This window comes from Sarcophilus harrisii, chromosome 2 (genome assembly GCF_902635505.1).
Source record: "Sarcophilus harrisii chromosome 2, mSarHar1.11, whole genome shotgun sequence".
Classification (NCBI taxonomy): domain Eukaryota; kingdom Metazoa; phylum Chordata; class Mammalia; order Dasyuromorphia; family Dasyuridae; genus Sarcophilus; species Sarcophilus harrisii.
In genome coordinates, this window is record NC_045427.1 from 478,777,937 (window position 1) to 478,793,590 (window position 15,654).

General features: G+C 34.6%; 1 protein-coding gene across 2 annotated transcripts in view; it reads left to right on the plus strand.

Moving 5' to 3' along the window:
* Positions 1–15,654, plus strand: part of STXBP1 (syntaxin binding protein 1) — a 99,926-nt gene that overhangs the window by 63,446 nt on the left and 20,826 nt on the right. For both annotated transcript variants that reach the window (XM_031954680.1, XM_003757363.4), the window contains exons 8-13: positions 6,600–6,684; positions 7,064–7,194; positions 8,661–8,768; positions 11,891–11,951; positions 12,814–12,879; positions 13,616–13,696. In XM_031954680.1, coding sequence (XP_031810540.1) covers positions 6,600–6,684; positions 7,064–7,194; positions 8,661–8,768; positions 11,891–11,951; positions 12,814–12,879; positions 13,616–13,696 — 532 coding nt within the window. The remainder of the gene's footprint in view (positions 1–6,599; positions 6,685–7,063; positions 7,195–8,660; positions 8,769–11,890; positions 11,952–12,813; positions 12,880–13,615; positions 13,697–15,654) is intronic.

Genomic DNA, 15,654 nt, shown 5'->3' on the forward strand with positions numbered 1-15,654 from the left:
CCAAAACAGAAAAAGAAAATTATAGAACAATTTCCCTAATGAATATTGATGCCACAATCTTAAGTGAAATATTAGCAAAGAGATTATAGCAACTTATCACTAAGATAATACACTATGGCCAAGTAAGATTTATACCAGGAATGCAAGGCTGACTCAATATCAGAAAAACTATTAGCATAATTGACTATTATCATTTACCAGACTAATAGAAATCATATGATTATATCAAGAATGCAGAAAAAGCATTTGACAAAATATAATATCCATTTCTAATAAAAAACATTAGAGAACATAGAAATAAATGGAATTTTCCTTCCTTATCTTTTAATTAGATCAATTTTTGCTTTTACTTGATCTGAGATAAGGATGGCTACCCCTGCTTTTTTGACTTGTATAATAGATTCTGCTCTAGCCTTTTACCTTTACTCTGTATGTATCTCCCTGTTTTAAATGTGTTTCCTGTAAACAACATATTGTAGGGTTCTGACTTTTGATCCAGTTTGCTATCTGTCTCCTCTTTATGGGGGAGTTCATCTCATTCACATTTATGGTTAAATTAACAATTTGTATTTCCTCCACCCTAATATCCCCAATTATCTTTTCTTTTTCTTGCTCTCCTTTCCCTTCCTTATTTTAAACTTATTGGTCCTTGCATCCCCAGCTTTCCCTCTTAGTATCCCTCCCTCCTCCCTTTGAATCCCTTCCCTTTCTTGTACCCTTCCTTATTTTTTTCCTTTTCCCTTTTTCTCCCATTTTTAATGAGGTGGAGAAGATTCTTTAAAAACAAATGTTCAATTATTTCCTCTTGAGTCAACTCATGGAGTAAGATTCACAATGTTCCTCCCCTCTAAGTTCCTTCAGATATGATAGGTTTCCTTTGCCTCATCAATGAGTGTAGTTTCCCTTTTTATCTCCCCTTTCTCCCTTTTCTGATACTATCCCCTTTCCATTTCTACTTCTTTTTATATATATCAGTAAAATCAAATTATACATTGGATTTTATGTATATCCCAAAAAGAAATACAGTTCTCAAGAGTTCCTTTTTATTTTTTCTACTTGTCTTGAGTCCTGTTTTGGAGATCAAATTTTTGTCTGGTTTTTTTTTAGAAAAGATGGAATTCTTCTGTTTCATTAAATGTTCATCTTCTTCCATGGAAAAAAATGCTCAGATTAGTGGGTAGTTTATTCTTGGTGCATTCCAAGTTCTTTTGCCTTTTGGAATATCAAATTGGCCTTTGATCCTTTAATGTTGGGGGGGATCTTTGTTGGACCTTTTGTGGACATTGGTATTTAACTTTTTTCCTGGCTGCTTTAGGATTTTTTCTTATCTGAAAATTTGGAGTTTGGCCACAATATTCCTCGGAGTCTTTATTTTAGGGTCTTTTTCGAAGGTGTTCAATGTTCTTTCCACGTATTCTACTTTCCAGTTCTATTACTTCTGGAGTTCTTTTTTAATGATTTCCTGTAAAATAGTATCAGGCTCTTTTTTCATCATAATTTTAGGTAGTCCGATATCCTTAGGTTTTTCTCCTAGATCTTTTTCCAGGTCTGTTGTTTTCGAAATATTTGAATTTTTTTTCCAATCTTTAATTTTTTTTTTTTTGACTGATTTTCTTGTCTAATGAATAGCATTTTTTTTGTTCAGTTCATTTTTATGTGTTATTTTTCATTTTTTTACTTTTTTTGTATATGTCCGATTGAGTTTTAAATGAGCATTTTGTCATGGAATTTTTTTTCCATTTACTAATTTTTTTAGTGAGTTTTTTTCTTTTCTCCAACCAAAACTGTTTCCCAATTCTTGGGAGTTTTTACCTTTTCCAACAATTTGGAAGTTGTTTTCTTTTTCCACTTTATCAAATTTTTCTTTTTAGTGAGTTATATGTCTTTTCTGTACTCTCTTGCATAGCTTCTTTTCTTTCCCCATTTTTCTTCTAGTTCTCTTTTAAGGTTTTTAATAGTCTCTTCTAGGAGAGCCTTTTGTATTGGGGACCAACAATTGTCTGCTATTAGTCTCTTCAGGGTTGAAAAGCTGTTCTCTTTCTGAGTAAAAACTATCAATTGTTCTTTTGATTTTCTTATTCATTTTGTTAAAGCCTGTAGGGTCTGCCTTCAGGCCAGGAGGTTACCAGCTTCCTCTGCAGAGCAGTGAGAGGTGTATGGACAGTTAGCTGTCCTGCTAGCCAGCTACAAAAAGCAGCTAGGTACTGGAGTGCTCTGGGAAAGAGTTCCTCACCTGGAAGTAACTCAGGCCTGCAGGGTAGAGCTGGGAAAGTGCCCTGCAAAGAACCCCTGCTGTGTGAGATAAAGACTGCCCTGGGACTAGACACTGAGCAGTGAGAGTTTCACTATCCTAAGCCAAATCCCACCCTGGGGCTGTGGGTATTCGCAGTTGAGCAGTGAATGGATTTGCAGGGACCGGAAGTGTCTCTGCCCTGGGAAGCACAGTCCTGTTGGAGAAGTTCTATTGCTCCAGGCTGAGCCTCCCACTGTGCTGATTAGAGCTGTGACCCCCTGCCTTGTGGGTTTGTAACTGCCCCTGCAAAGCCCCGAACTGCAGGATGTGGCTGCAGGGCTGCGTTTCAGTCTGCCTGAGTCACTTCTGGGTTTGAGTAGTTACAGCCAGATCTTGTTAGGTTCTGGTGTTTTTTAGAGTACCCTCTGTTTTAGGCTTTAATTTCTCTGCCAGTTTACTGCTTTGTAATCAAGGCAGAGCAGTTAGCCTATAGCAGAGTGGTCTCTATAACTTCTCTAGCCACAGAGATCACCCCCGCCCCGGTCTGCTCAGGACGCTAGTCTCTCACTGCCTGTGCTAGTCTGTTCCTGGCCCCTCAGGACAAACCTTTCCTGGCGATCTTCCAGATTGACTTCAGCTGGTAAGTTGTATGCTTCTGATCTTCATGAATTTAAGCAGTGAAGAGCTATTTTTGAGGCTCGATAAAATAGTTGGTATGAGGGGAATGAGAGGAGCTTAGAAAATCACGTGTGCCTTCTCCGCCATCTTGGCTCCACCCCTCTCTGGAATTTTCCTTAAAATGATAAATAACATCTATCTAAAATCACCAGCAAGCATCATATGTAATGGGGATAAATTAGAAGCATTCCCAATAAGATCGGGTTGAAACAAAGTTAGGAATGTTAGCTTTAAGGGAAAGGGACCCACATATGCAAAAATGTTTGTGGCAGTCCTTTTAGTAGTGTCAAGAAACTGGAAACTGAGTGGATGCCCATCAATTGGAGAATGGCTGAATAGATTATGGTATATGAATGCTATGGAATATTATTGTCCTATTGATGCATTGTTGGTGGAGTTGTGAACGAATCAAGCCATTTTGGAGAGTAGTTTGGAACGATGCTCAAAAAGTTATCAAACTGTGCATACCCTTTGATCCAGCAGTGTTACTACTGGGATTATATCCCAAAGAGATTATAAAGAAGGGAAAGGGACCTGTATGTGCACGAATGTTTGTGGCAGCCCTTTTGTAGTGGCTAAAAACTGAAACTGAATGGATGTCCATCAGTTGGAGAATGGCTGAATAAATTGTGGTATGAATATTATGGAATATTACTGTTCTGTAAGAAATGACCAACAGGATGATTTCAGAAAGGCCTGGAGAGACTTACACGAACTGATGCTGAGTGAAATGAGCAGGACCAGGAGATCATTATATACTTCAACAACAATACTAGATGATGACCAGTTCTGATGGACCTGGCCATCCTCAGCAACGAGATCAACCAAATCATTTCTAATGGAGCAGTAATGAACTGAACTAGCTATGCCCAGAAAAAGAACTCTGGGAGATGACTAAAACCATTACATTGAATTCTAATCCCTATATTTATGCACACCTGCATTTTTGATTTCCTTCACAAGCTAATTGTACAATATTTCAGAGTCTGATTCTTTTTGTACAGCAAAATAACGTTTTGGTCATGTATACTTATTGTGTATCTAAGTTATATTTTAATATATTTAACATCTACTGGTCATCCTGCCATCTAGGGAGGGGGAGGGGGTAAGAGGTGAAAATTGGAACAAGAGGTTTGGCAATTGTTAATGCTGTAAAGTTACCCATGTATATATCCTGTAAATAAAAGGCTATTAAAAAAAAAAGAAGGGGGGGAGAAAAAATTAAAACTCAGAATCTTATAAAAGATGACTGTTGAAAACTAAAAAAAAAAAAAAAAAAGAGGAATATTATTGTCCTGTAAGAAACAACCAGCAGGATGATTTCAGAGAAGCCTGGAGAGACCTACACGAACTGATGCAAAGTGAAATGATCAGAACCAGGAGATCATTATACACAGCAATAATAAGACTATATGATGATCAATTCTGATGGACATGACTCTCTTCAACATTGAGATGATTCGGACTTTGATCCAGCAGCGTCTCTACTTGGCCTGTATCCCAAAGAGATCATAAAAATGGGAAAATAACTCACATGTGCAAAAAATGCTTGTAGCAGCCCTTTTTGTAGTGGCAAGGAATTGGAAATTGAGTGGATGCCCATCAATTGGAGAATGGCTTGAATAAGTTATGGTATATGAATGTAATGGAATATTATTGTTCTGTAAGAAATGATTAACAGGTTAATTTCAGAAAAGCCTGGAAAGACTTACACGAACTGATGCTAAGTGAAGTGATTAGAACCAAGAGAGAACATTGTATATAGCAACAAGATTATATAATGATCAACTGTGATGGACTTGATTCTCTTCAACAATGTGGCAGTTTAGACCAATTCTATAGTCTTGTGATGGAGAGCCATCTGTACCCAGAGAGAGACCCATAGAGACTGAATGTGAATCACAACATGGTATTTTCACTTTTGCTGTTGTTGTTTATTTGTTTGGTTTTTTTCCTCATTTTTTTCCCCTTTTGATCTGATTTTTCTTGTGAGCATGATAAATGTGGAAATATGTTTAGAAGAATTGCACATTTAACCTATATTGGATTACTTGCTGTCTAGGGGAGGTGGGAGAGGAAGAAAAATTTGGAACACAAGGTTATGCAAGGATGAATGTTAAAAACTATCTGCATGTATTTTGAAAAATAAAAAGCTATTATTTTAAAAAATGAAATGATGTCTGTGATAAATATAGAGAAACATGCCAAAATGTACATGAACTGATGCAGATTGAAGTCAGCATAGCTGAGAAAATAATATATCTAATATCTACAGCAGTGTAAACAAAAAGCAACAACCGCACACACACACGTACAATCAAAAGTGAATGTGGCAAAATTATAAAGAAGAAACATGACTCAAAAGAAAAGCTTTAAGAAGATATTCCTATCCCATTTCAGGAGGGGGAAGTCCATAAGTGTTACACTTTGCATGATTTTCATATTCATGATGTATTGGTTATGCTGATTTTTTCCTTTTTTTCTTTAAAAATAGTTATGTGGGATGGTTTTTTGAAAGGGAGAGAAACTATGATGATTAAAAAAAGACATGAATAAAATATTTTTAAAATAAAGTAAGGAAGATAGGGGAGGTAGACAAGTGATGTAAGATGAGAGGAGAAGAAAGAATGTCAGTAAATGACCTTTTTTTCAGTGAAATATGTTTTGATTCTCAACTGAGAGGATGGTGGGAAACACTGAGGTGAGAGGCTTGAGAAAAGATGAAAAGTTGGAATAATCAGCTTGTAAGTTGTGAGGGAGTAGCAAATCAACTTAGGGAAGTGAAAAAGGATTACTTTATTCCAATAAGAGTCTGTTAGGATTATGTAACAAATTTCTAACAAACTTAGTTTCATGAATTTCCTAGTACTAATCAGCAGCATGTGAATAGAAGGAAAGGATATGGGTATAATCCAGACTTGGGATTTGGCATGATATGATCAAAATAGGATAAGAGGGCAAGGAATTTGAATGTAGAAGATAGTTTTGAGTTGAATTAATTCACTAAATGTTCTAGATAAGGAAGGGAGGAAGGAGAATTGCCACTGTAGGGCCCGATTGCCTAGGAAAAAAATTGGAGGGTTTAAAGAAATGGGGCTTGTGGTTGGAATAAAGAATAAAGGTAGAAGTTATAAGGCATAAGGAAAGATAGAATGATAAAAGGCTATGATTAAGTAAATGAAGACAAGCTTATACAGGGGTAGGGGACATGGACTAATATAATTAGGGTAAGTCCGGGAATTAGATTGCAATAAAAAGAGAAAAGTAGGTTTAAAATGTAAGAAAGTGAGAGGGGTAGAAGGAAAAAAGGATTGTGATTGGAGAATGGAATTTCAAAGTTTTAGATACCAGAGATGGTGCAATCTCAGAAATATTGATATTTAAGGTGTGTCCTGGTTTGTGGATAAATTTTGAATAAATTGAGTTGGAAGAAGTCAAAGAATTGAGAGGTTAGGTTATTGGAGATATTCTCAACATCAACATTCCTTTGGGGTTATATTTTCTTGGGAACATATTGACCAAAATAGAATTTGAAGGTCAAATAGTATCAACAATAAATTGTAGACCTCTTTGCTTAAAGTTATTCATCTATAAGAACAAATAACTTATTGAAATATCCATTAGATCATGTCAGGAATGTTCCAGATCATATTGAACAGTATCTTATTTTTTGTTCCATGTTTGACAGGGACTACAAAGACAATGCCATGTTGGCTCAGTTAATTCAAGACAAACTAGATGCCTACAAAGCTGATGACCCAACCATGGGGGAGGTAAGGTCTAAATGCTATTTGATCCTTTACCCAAATGAACACAAGCTATGAGAGAGAAAAAGAAATATTATGAAGTAGTTCTACATTAGTAATACTTTCTCTTGTAAATGCTCTGCATCATATATAAGAAACACTTGTGGACAATGACAGTTTTCATATTGTTCCATATGTATTTTTGAATCTAGTTACTGGCTTTTTGAAAAACTCTAAGAAAATTCATGTGTTATAGGGAGAAGGGAAAGGCAGAGGAGATTTGACTTCATGGTTCACATCTTAATTTGAAATGGGCCTTTCCACAAGCATAATACCACTTCTAGATATTGTTTTTTTGCATTTTACTGACTGTGAAAGCAAGCTGTATTGCTTTTTCATTTCTTAGGGTCCAGACAAGGCTCGTTCCCAGCTCCTCATATTGGATCGTGGTTTTGATCCCAGTTCTCCTGTGCTTCATGAATTGACTTTTCAAGCTATGAGCTATGACCTTTTGCCTATTGAGAATGATGTATACAAGTAAGTATAGTTATGACAGATTTTAAATATAATTGCCTTGCAAATAATGTTAGGCTACTAAAACTTTCAGCCAGCCTACCCACACTTTTGAGGTACATGTAGGTAATAAAGTAAGCCATTATTCTTTACTGTCTTATTGGTTTAAAATCTGATTTATGGCAAATAGCTGTTTGCCTACTTAATTTTTAATACTTGGGAAATTCCTGGTTTGCTGAAGAAATCACTGTTCAGAGAGAAGAAAATGTTTATTCTTGAAAAAAAATAGAATACCAATACAGTTTTTCTGACTAGTTTGCAGTCTTCCAAACGCCCCCAAAATCAGCATTTCCAAATGTAAAGCTATGCTTACCCCATTAGAGGAATGCATTTTCCCCCAGGTATAAAGCTGTCATTGGGACTTTCTGAATACTGAAAGCCAATCTTTTCTTGTTGTGGAATGTGATTACAATGTTGATGTTTTAAAATTGTATTCTGTCATTAATTGTTAAGACTGAAATCAGAATTTTGAAGAGATGTAAGTTCTACCCTTTTTCAGTTCCTGGCTTAAAACTGATATCTTTCTTGACTAAATACAAATATAATTTTTGCTGACATATTTTGTTTTGATGCAACAGACACTTCCCAAGAAACACCATCTATTATACACGGGATATTACATTACCTGAAAATAGTTAAGCATCAGACCTTATGACTCTTTTTCTACATTAGTTTTTACTTTTTTAGTTTACTGATTGTTAACAGAAAACATGGATGTATTAATTTTGGTAAAATTGTCCATTACATTTTGACCTGAGCTGGTTACCTTATAAAGTTATCTTTGTTTAAATTGTAGTTGTGTATATTATCTATTTGTCTTAGCTTTCTTGATACAGAATCACTTAATACAGGTCTTCCACATGTTTTTCTGAATTTTTCCTCTTTGCCATTACTCATATACAGTAATCTTCAACTACATTTACATTTATTCAGCTGTTGTTCAATAATTGTTGCCCCATTAAATCTTAATAGCTTCATATATAAAATATACACAGAATTGGCATCAGGCAGATGATGAAAGCTATAGAGAGATTCCATGTATTTTGGGAACTGTTCCCAAATTTTATTCTGGAGGAATACCTTTTTCTTAAATAGGTAAAAAATTTTTATAGAAAATTTATTGTACCAGTTTGGTTCTGGTAGAGAACATAAAAGTTGAAGAAATTTTAAAATTAGGGTCACGATTTCATTGTGACCCTCAGTTTATCTTCATGCTTTAGTGATTATCTCCTATGTTGAATGTTGTTATAGTAGACCAGAAATGACACAACAGATGAGTTACCAAATTAGTATGATAGATGGCCAGGCCAAAATACCATGCAGTGAAAGAAAGAAAACAGTATAGGAGGAGGTTAGGGGAGAAGGTCTGTGAAAATAGATGTATTTCTTCAGGGATAGATTTTTCCACCAGAGTACTTTCTTTCTTTCAGATATGAGACAAGTGGAATTGGAGAAGCTCGAGTGAAAGAAGTTCTCCTGGATGAAGATGATGATCTGTGGATAGCTTTGCGCCACAAACACATTGCAGAGGTATCCCAGTAAGTGTTTTTCTTTTTCCCATTTGTTCTCAATGAGTTACTTTTTAAAAATTTAACAATTTTCAACGGAGTATTTATACTAGGTAAAAAAGATACTGAGCTAAGAATTATTAAACATAATTTTTTGCCTGATGGAGTTGCCAAGCTGTTGATTGGCATTAACAATTCCTATTATATCTCTAAGTCTTTCTTTACCAACTGTAAAATTAGGGTTATACCATTGCTATATAGGAATATAAGGATATATGGGAAGCATTTGGGCTCTTACAGATAAGTGATTTATAAATATGAAATATTAAAATTAGAAGCATATTAATGTACTTATTAAAATCTGATTTTTGTTGGAAAGCTCCACATGGAACAAGCATATTTCACATTTCTTTTAGGTTCTACTTTATTTCTTGGATTTTAAATATAATGTTCCTTTTGTTATCCCATTCAGATTTTCCTAGGGTAGCTAATATCACTTAAGTGTATCAAACCTTGAAGATGTTTTCATTGCTGAAATCCTCCCAGCCTCTTCTGCTTTATAAAAAATAACAGACTTTCTAGTGAATCCATGTCATATATAGGTTCATAAAGAAAGGAGAATGGGAAAATGATACAGTGATTAACCCAGTTGGATAAATCTGGTTCTAATGTGACTAGGATCATGCATTTAATTCCCACATATATCTGTTAACTGATCACTTACAAGAGACTACTTTTGATAAGCTAAAGTAATCATTTCATATAACCATATGTGTTGTTGTCCAAGTAAGAGAGCCTGGATAAATTGTATGTGTAAATCAATCAGCAATGTGAAAAAGTAACCCACTATATATAGCCTATTTGGGGTGGATCAGTCATTGGATAGTAAGCTTTTGTTAAAAGCCTACTATATGCTAGTTACACTGCTAAATACTGGGAAAACAGAAAGTGGCAAAAGACAGTCCCTACCCTCATGGTAGAGACAGCAAACAAATAAATATGTACAATCAGGCTATATACAGGATAAACAAAATAATTAAGAGTGGGAAGGCACTAGGATTAAGAGAAAATGGAAAAGGTTTTCTGTTGAAGGTGGAATTTTATTTGAGACTTGAAAGTCTTAGAAGCTAGGATATAGGGATGAGAAGGGAAAACAATACAGGTATAGGGGACATCAAGAGAAAATGCCTGGATCTAAGAGATGGAGTATGCTGATTTTACTTAGAATAGTCAAGAAGCCAGTGTTAAGGTGCTGAAGGTTATGTGGTGGAGAGTAACATGGAAGAAAACTGGAAAGGAGGGGTTGGAGTCAAGATGGCAGATTAGAGGCAACCCAGCTGAACTTTTTCAGTACTACTCTCTAAACAACTTTAAAATAATACAACAAATCAAATCTTGTAGTATCAAAGCCAACAAGAGGTCAGACTAAGACATTTTCTAGACTAAGAAAACTTAGGAGGTTGGCAGGAGAAGTTTATAATACTGAGGTGAAAGCCTGACCAGAGCCTACACATGCAGCAACAACAGTGGCTCCAACAGCAGCTCTGGGAATTCTCATCCCATAGAGAGAAAGGAAGGACTGATAAAAAAAAAAAAAAGAGAGAGAGAACAGATTAAGGGATGTGGTGGTTAGAAGCAAAATAGACTTTTGAGGAAGAAAAGGATAAAAGAAAAGAACAAGAAACTGTGATGGACAGAAATGCATAGTTATCATAATTATGAATGTGAATGGTATGAATTTATCTATAAAATTGAAATAGATAGCAGAATAGATTAGAAACCCAAATCCAACAATATGTTATTTACAAGAGACACACCCAGTAGAATAATACACACAAAGTTAAATTAAAGGACTAGAACAGAATCTTCAGCTTCAGCTTCAACTAAACAACAGCAACAAAAAGGCAGGGGTAGTGATTATGATCTCAGACAAAGCAAAATCAAAAATAGGCTTAATTAAAATAATAATCAAGAAAAGTATATTTTGCCAAAAGGTATCTTAGAAAATGAATATAATAAATGTTTATATCAAGTTTCTCTGACAAAGGCTTCATTTCTCAAATATATAGTAAATATAGATCTGAGCCAGATTAATGAAAATAAGAGCCATTTCCCAGTTGATAGCCAAAGAATAGGTAGTTTTCCAGAAGAAAAAAGCCAAAGCTATCTATAATCACATGAAAAAATGTTCTAAGTCACTATTGATTAGAGAAAGTCAAATTAAAGTAATTGTAACAAATTCTAAAGAGGATGAAAGAAAAATAGGTACATTAATGAACTATTGGTGGAGTAGGGAATTTATCCATTTTGGTGAATTTGGAACTAAGGGGTTTTAAATTGCATATCCTTTTTATGTGGTTCAGCTCCCCTAAATTCATTGCACTATTAGGGCTATATCCCAAAGAAATCAAAGGAAAGAGAAAAGGATTTATATGTACAAAATATTTTTTAGCAGTTTTTTATGGTGACAAAGAATTGGAAATTTAGGGGAGACTCATTAGGTAAGGAATATCTGAACAAGTTATGGCATATGATTGTGATGGTGTACTATTATGCTGTAAAAAATGACGAGGATTATTTCGGAAAGATATAAAAACTGTATAAACTGAGGCAAAGTAAAGTGAGAACAGGACATCATTATGCACGGTAACAGTAATGATGATTAGTTGTGAAAATCTTGATTACTCTGAGAAATATTGATCTAAGACAATGCCAAAAGAGTCATGATGAAAAAAATGCTATCCATTTCCAGAGAGAGAATTGATGAACTCTGCATGCAAATTGAAGTATAATATTCTCCCTTTATTTTTCTTGCCTTTTTTGAAATATAGATAATTATAGGAATATTTTTGCATGATTTCACATGTATAATTGATAGCAGATTGCTTGCCTTCTGAGTAAATGGGGTAGGGGTAAAAGGAGAGAATTTTGAATTTACAATTTAAAAATAAAAAATGTTTCAAATAATAAATTGGAGATATTTTTAAAAATTAAAATAAAAAAGAAGACTGGAAAGGTAGGGAATGAGAGCAAAAGAATATTATGTCAGGATTTGAATGCCAAACACAGAATTTTGTTGAGAGAGAACACAAGCAAGTGCACAGTATTTTTATGATATAGGCATTCTATAACAACTACTTTCTCTTTTCCAGGGAAGTCACCCGTTCTCTGAAAGATTTTTCTTCCAGCAAAAGAATGAACACAGGTGAAAAGGTGAGCTTATCATTAATGCTCAGATGTAATTTAAATTAATCCTCAATTTTCCTTTATTTTATTTGGGTAAAAAAGTAGAGATGATACAAAGGTACAGACTTAGAAAAATGGGAATGAGAATTTCATCACATTAGATAGGTTAAATATTTATTTCTGTTTATCTCTAATTTACTAAATTTCTGAATTTAAGTTCTAAACTGGCCCCTCAGTGACTAAGCTTAAATAGTTTCCTTTTCATTGCCCTGTAATCTAGTATTTGTTCCTTGAATCATTCTGGGGAAAGTAAAGATAAGCTGTAATGTTCTTGTCAAAACAAGAAATGAAGATATTAAATTCTCATTATCTTGGACCTTTTTACTACTTTTTAGCTTGTGGTTATATCATTGGACAAATCTATAGAACTCCTGAGAGTATCATTTTCTGTAGAGGATTGAATGAGTTGTGAGTGTTTGAGAGTGAGACCAGGCTTTCATGTAAGCATTTATTAGAAATAAATAATGGTAAATTTTTGTTATTGAATTGAATGATCCAATTAAGAATTATTGTATATGTTGAGCATAAATGTTTTACTCCCTAAATCACAAATAATATTTCTCATTGCTACCAAATATTTTGGACTTTAGATGGCTTCCCAAAGATGCTACAGTATTTATATAATTTTCAAGCTAAAAATTAGATATCCATAAAATCTTTACCATAGATGACTGCTTCCTCAAATTAAAAAGCTTATGTTGTTTCACAGAACTACAGAATTTGAAAATAAGCACTATCATTTGTTGTCCAGAATGATATTAGAAAACTATTTTACAGAAACTATATGTAAATAATATAGACAAAACACTGTGCTTTTGTTTCCTCCTAGACCACTATGAGGGACTTGTCACAGATGCTGAAGAAGATGCCTCAGTACCAGAAAGAACTTAGCAAGGTATGATGATCTGAAAGCCCCAGTGAATCACTAGTAGAGCAATTTTCCTTAACAAACTAGATTTCTATAATTTTTCTATTGGAAATGCTCAGAAATTTTTATTTTCAGAGCTCTTCTAGTAAGAAACTATTTAGAATGGAGGCAGAGATGCATAAAAACAATCTGTGGTGTCATACAGTGACTCCTGCAACAATTATTGGTGATACTGTATTGTTTTGTATCCCTTTCTTTTGTCTCTTCTTTTTTTCCCCTTTTTTCTCTCCTTTAAATATGTAATAAGCCTGTCAGTGGCAAGTAGTGGCACTTTCAAGCATTGCTTTGTCCCACCATGCTGTTAATATAACTAAAGAATTTGATAAACTCTACAGTAGGGAAAATTCAGAGAAAGAGTATATAATAGCTATTTTATTAATGAGTGTCTTAACCTCTGAATGAGTATGTAGTTTTTGTGATTTTTCTTCCTAATACTTATTGTAGTTATAGCATGGTTATGTTCAGGTCTTAGAGTTCAGTTAGCATTTTGATAGTTTTCTCTACTTCTAAAAACTGAATTACCCGATGAAACATGGCATTTTTCTTTTGAAGTAGGACACAAATTTTCAATTGGGAAGTTCTGTTTACCTGTTTTCTTTAGGCCAAGTACTTGAAGTTTTGGAATGTTTATACTAGTTTTACTAGTTTATACTAGTCATTTATTTATGTAGCATTGTTCATAGCATTGTATTCTCCTTTATAGTATTCGACTCATCTGCACCTTGCTGAGGACTGTATGAAGCACTACCAAGGCACTGTGGATAAACTCTGCCGAGTTGAGCAGGTAGGCCTTTTTCAGCCTCTGGTAAATTCTTTATTCTATGCTTTCATCCAAATCTTAACTTCTAATCTTCAACATTCTGCAGAATCATGGGAAATAGACTAGGTGATGTAGTCTCTACTCTCTGGACCCAATACAGTTCCATTCTCAATGGTAGGACCTGAATTGGATTGGAATGCTGTGCTGTGCTATTCTGATGTTGCATGTTTGATTCCTTCCAAAGCTACTAAATGGCCAGATGTATGAACTTAGCGAGCAGATGTTGATAGTGCTAGTTGAATTTCTTTTATGAATTTGGATTTGCTTTATCTTTCCATTGGAACTTGATCAGCTCTCAAAGACTAGAAAAAAGTGTGCATGTGGGCTCGGGCACATGTGTGTGTGTGTGTGTGTGTGTGTGTGTGTGTGAGAGAGAGAGAGAGAGAGAGAGAAAGGGACAGAGGGAGACAGAGAGAGTGTCAAGATGGTGGAAAGTAGACAGGTCTTTGTCTGAACTCTTCCTGGCTTCCCTCAGAATCAACACCATATCAAGGTTCTGAATAGGTTTTGGAGTGACAGAACTCACAAATATTTGAGTGTAATAAATTTCTAGCAGAAGATATTTTGGAAGAACTTCAAGAAGGGTCTATATTAATTGGGCAGGGGGGGAGGTGTCTCAGCGCAGGTACAATGCAGGCTGGAGAGGCTTCTATGCACCAAGGGAATCTCCTGGGAGGCTTTTAGCCAAGATACAAGAAATGTTGGCTACTCTATTTTGATTCAGAAGCCAGTAGCTATGAGACCTCCATCATAACTACAGACAGCAAATAGTGAGTCCCTGAACCCTAGGATAATGAATGAAACTTAGCCATGCCCACCCAGCTGTGGGAAGGAAGCACCAGCCTCAGGGCAGTGTGAAGTTGTGTGTTTGCCTGTAGAGGAAGCTTGGGGCAATCTCCCCTTTGCTCTAAGAACAGACTTCAATCTTTAAAAATGAGCAAAAAGGAAAAAAGATCAGACTTCCAAACCCTGAGGAAACTAAAGGCAAAATGTCTCCAGATGAAGCCTTAAAGAGTGATATGAATTGCTCTCCAACTCCAAGGACTATCTTGGAAGAATTCAAAAAGGATCTTAAAAGAGTTATAAGAAAAATGAGTAAAAGAAATGAGAGCTTTGGAAAAGGAAATAGAAATTGTCTGAATAAAATCATTCCTTAAAAAAATAGATTTGGCAAAATGGAAAAAAAAATAATTCTTTGAAAAAGGATTGGTGAAATGGAAACAGAGAACAATTCCCTAAAAATAGAGTTGGTGAAATGGAAAAAAAAATACGATGTACAAAACAGCTAATTTAAAATTTCAATTGGTCAAATGCAAAAGTATATAAAAAAGGTAACTGAAGAAAATAATTCACTAAAAATTAGAATTGAACAAATGGAAATGAATGACTCAATGAGACATCAAGAATTGGTCAAATAAAACAAAAAAAAAAACTGAAAAAAATACAAGAAAATCTAAAATACCTCATCAGAAAGATAGTTGACTTAGAAAATAGATGCAGGAGATACAATCTAAGAATTACTGGACTACCTGAAAGCTACCATGAAATAAATCTTTCAGAAATCATCTGGGGATAGGAGGAGAAAAGGAGCAAGTAAGAGGAACTAAAAATGAAACTTAGAATTTAGACTTCTGATTTGCCATCATTGTAACAATTTGTAATTTTCTTTCTTCTTACAGAAAATTGGGACAATTGTATTAACCATTTCTCAGCATGAATGATATGTAATAATCATGTCATCTAAATATGATATTATTAAATTAACACCAACCTAACCTAAATGCACTCTTAATTTCCAAAGAGAGATTCCAGGGAAAGAAAAGATCCTTGAGAATATCCTAAATCCTTGTGTATATCCCTTTCTAATTTCACAGACTGGAAAGTACTGAGGTTGGAATTACTTTTTTTAATATTTGCCATCA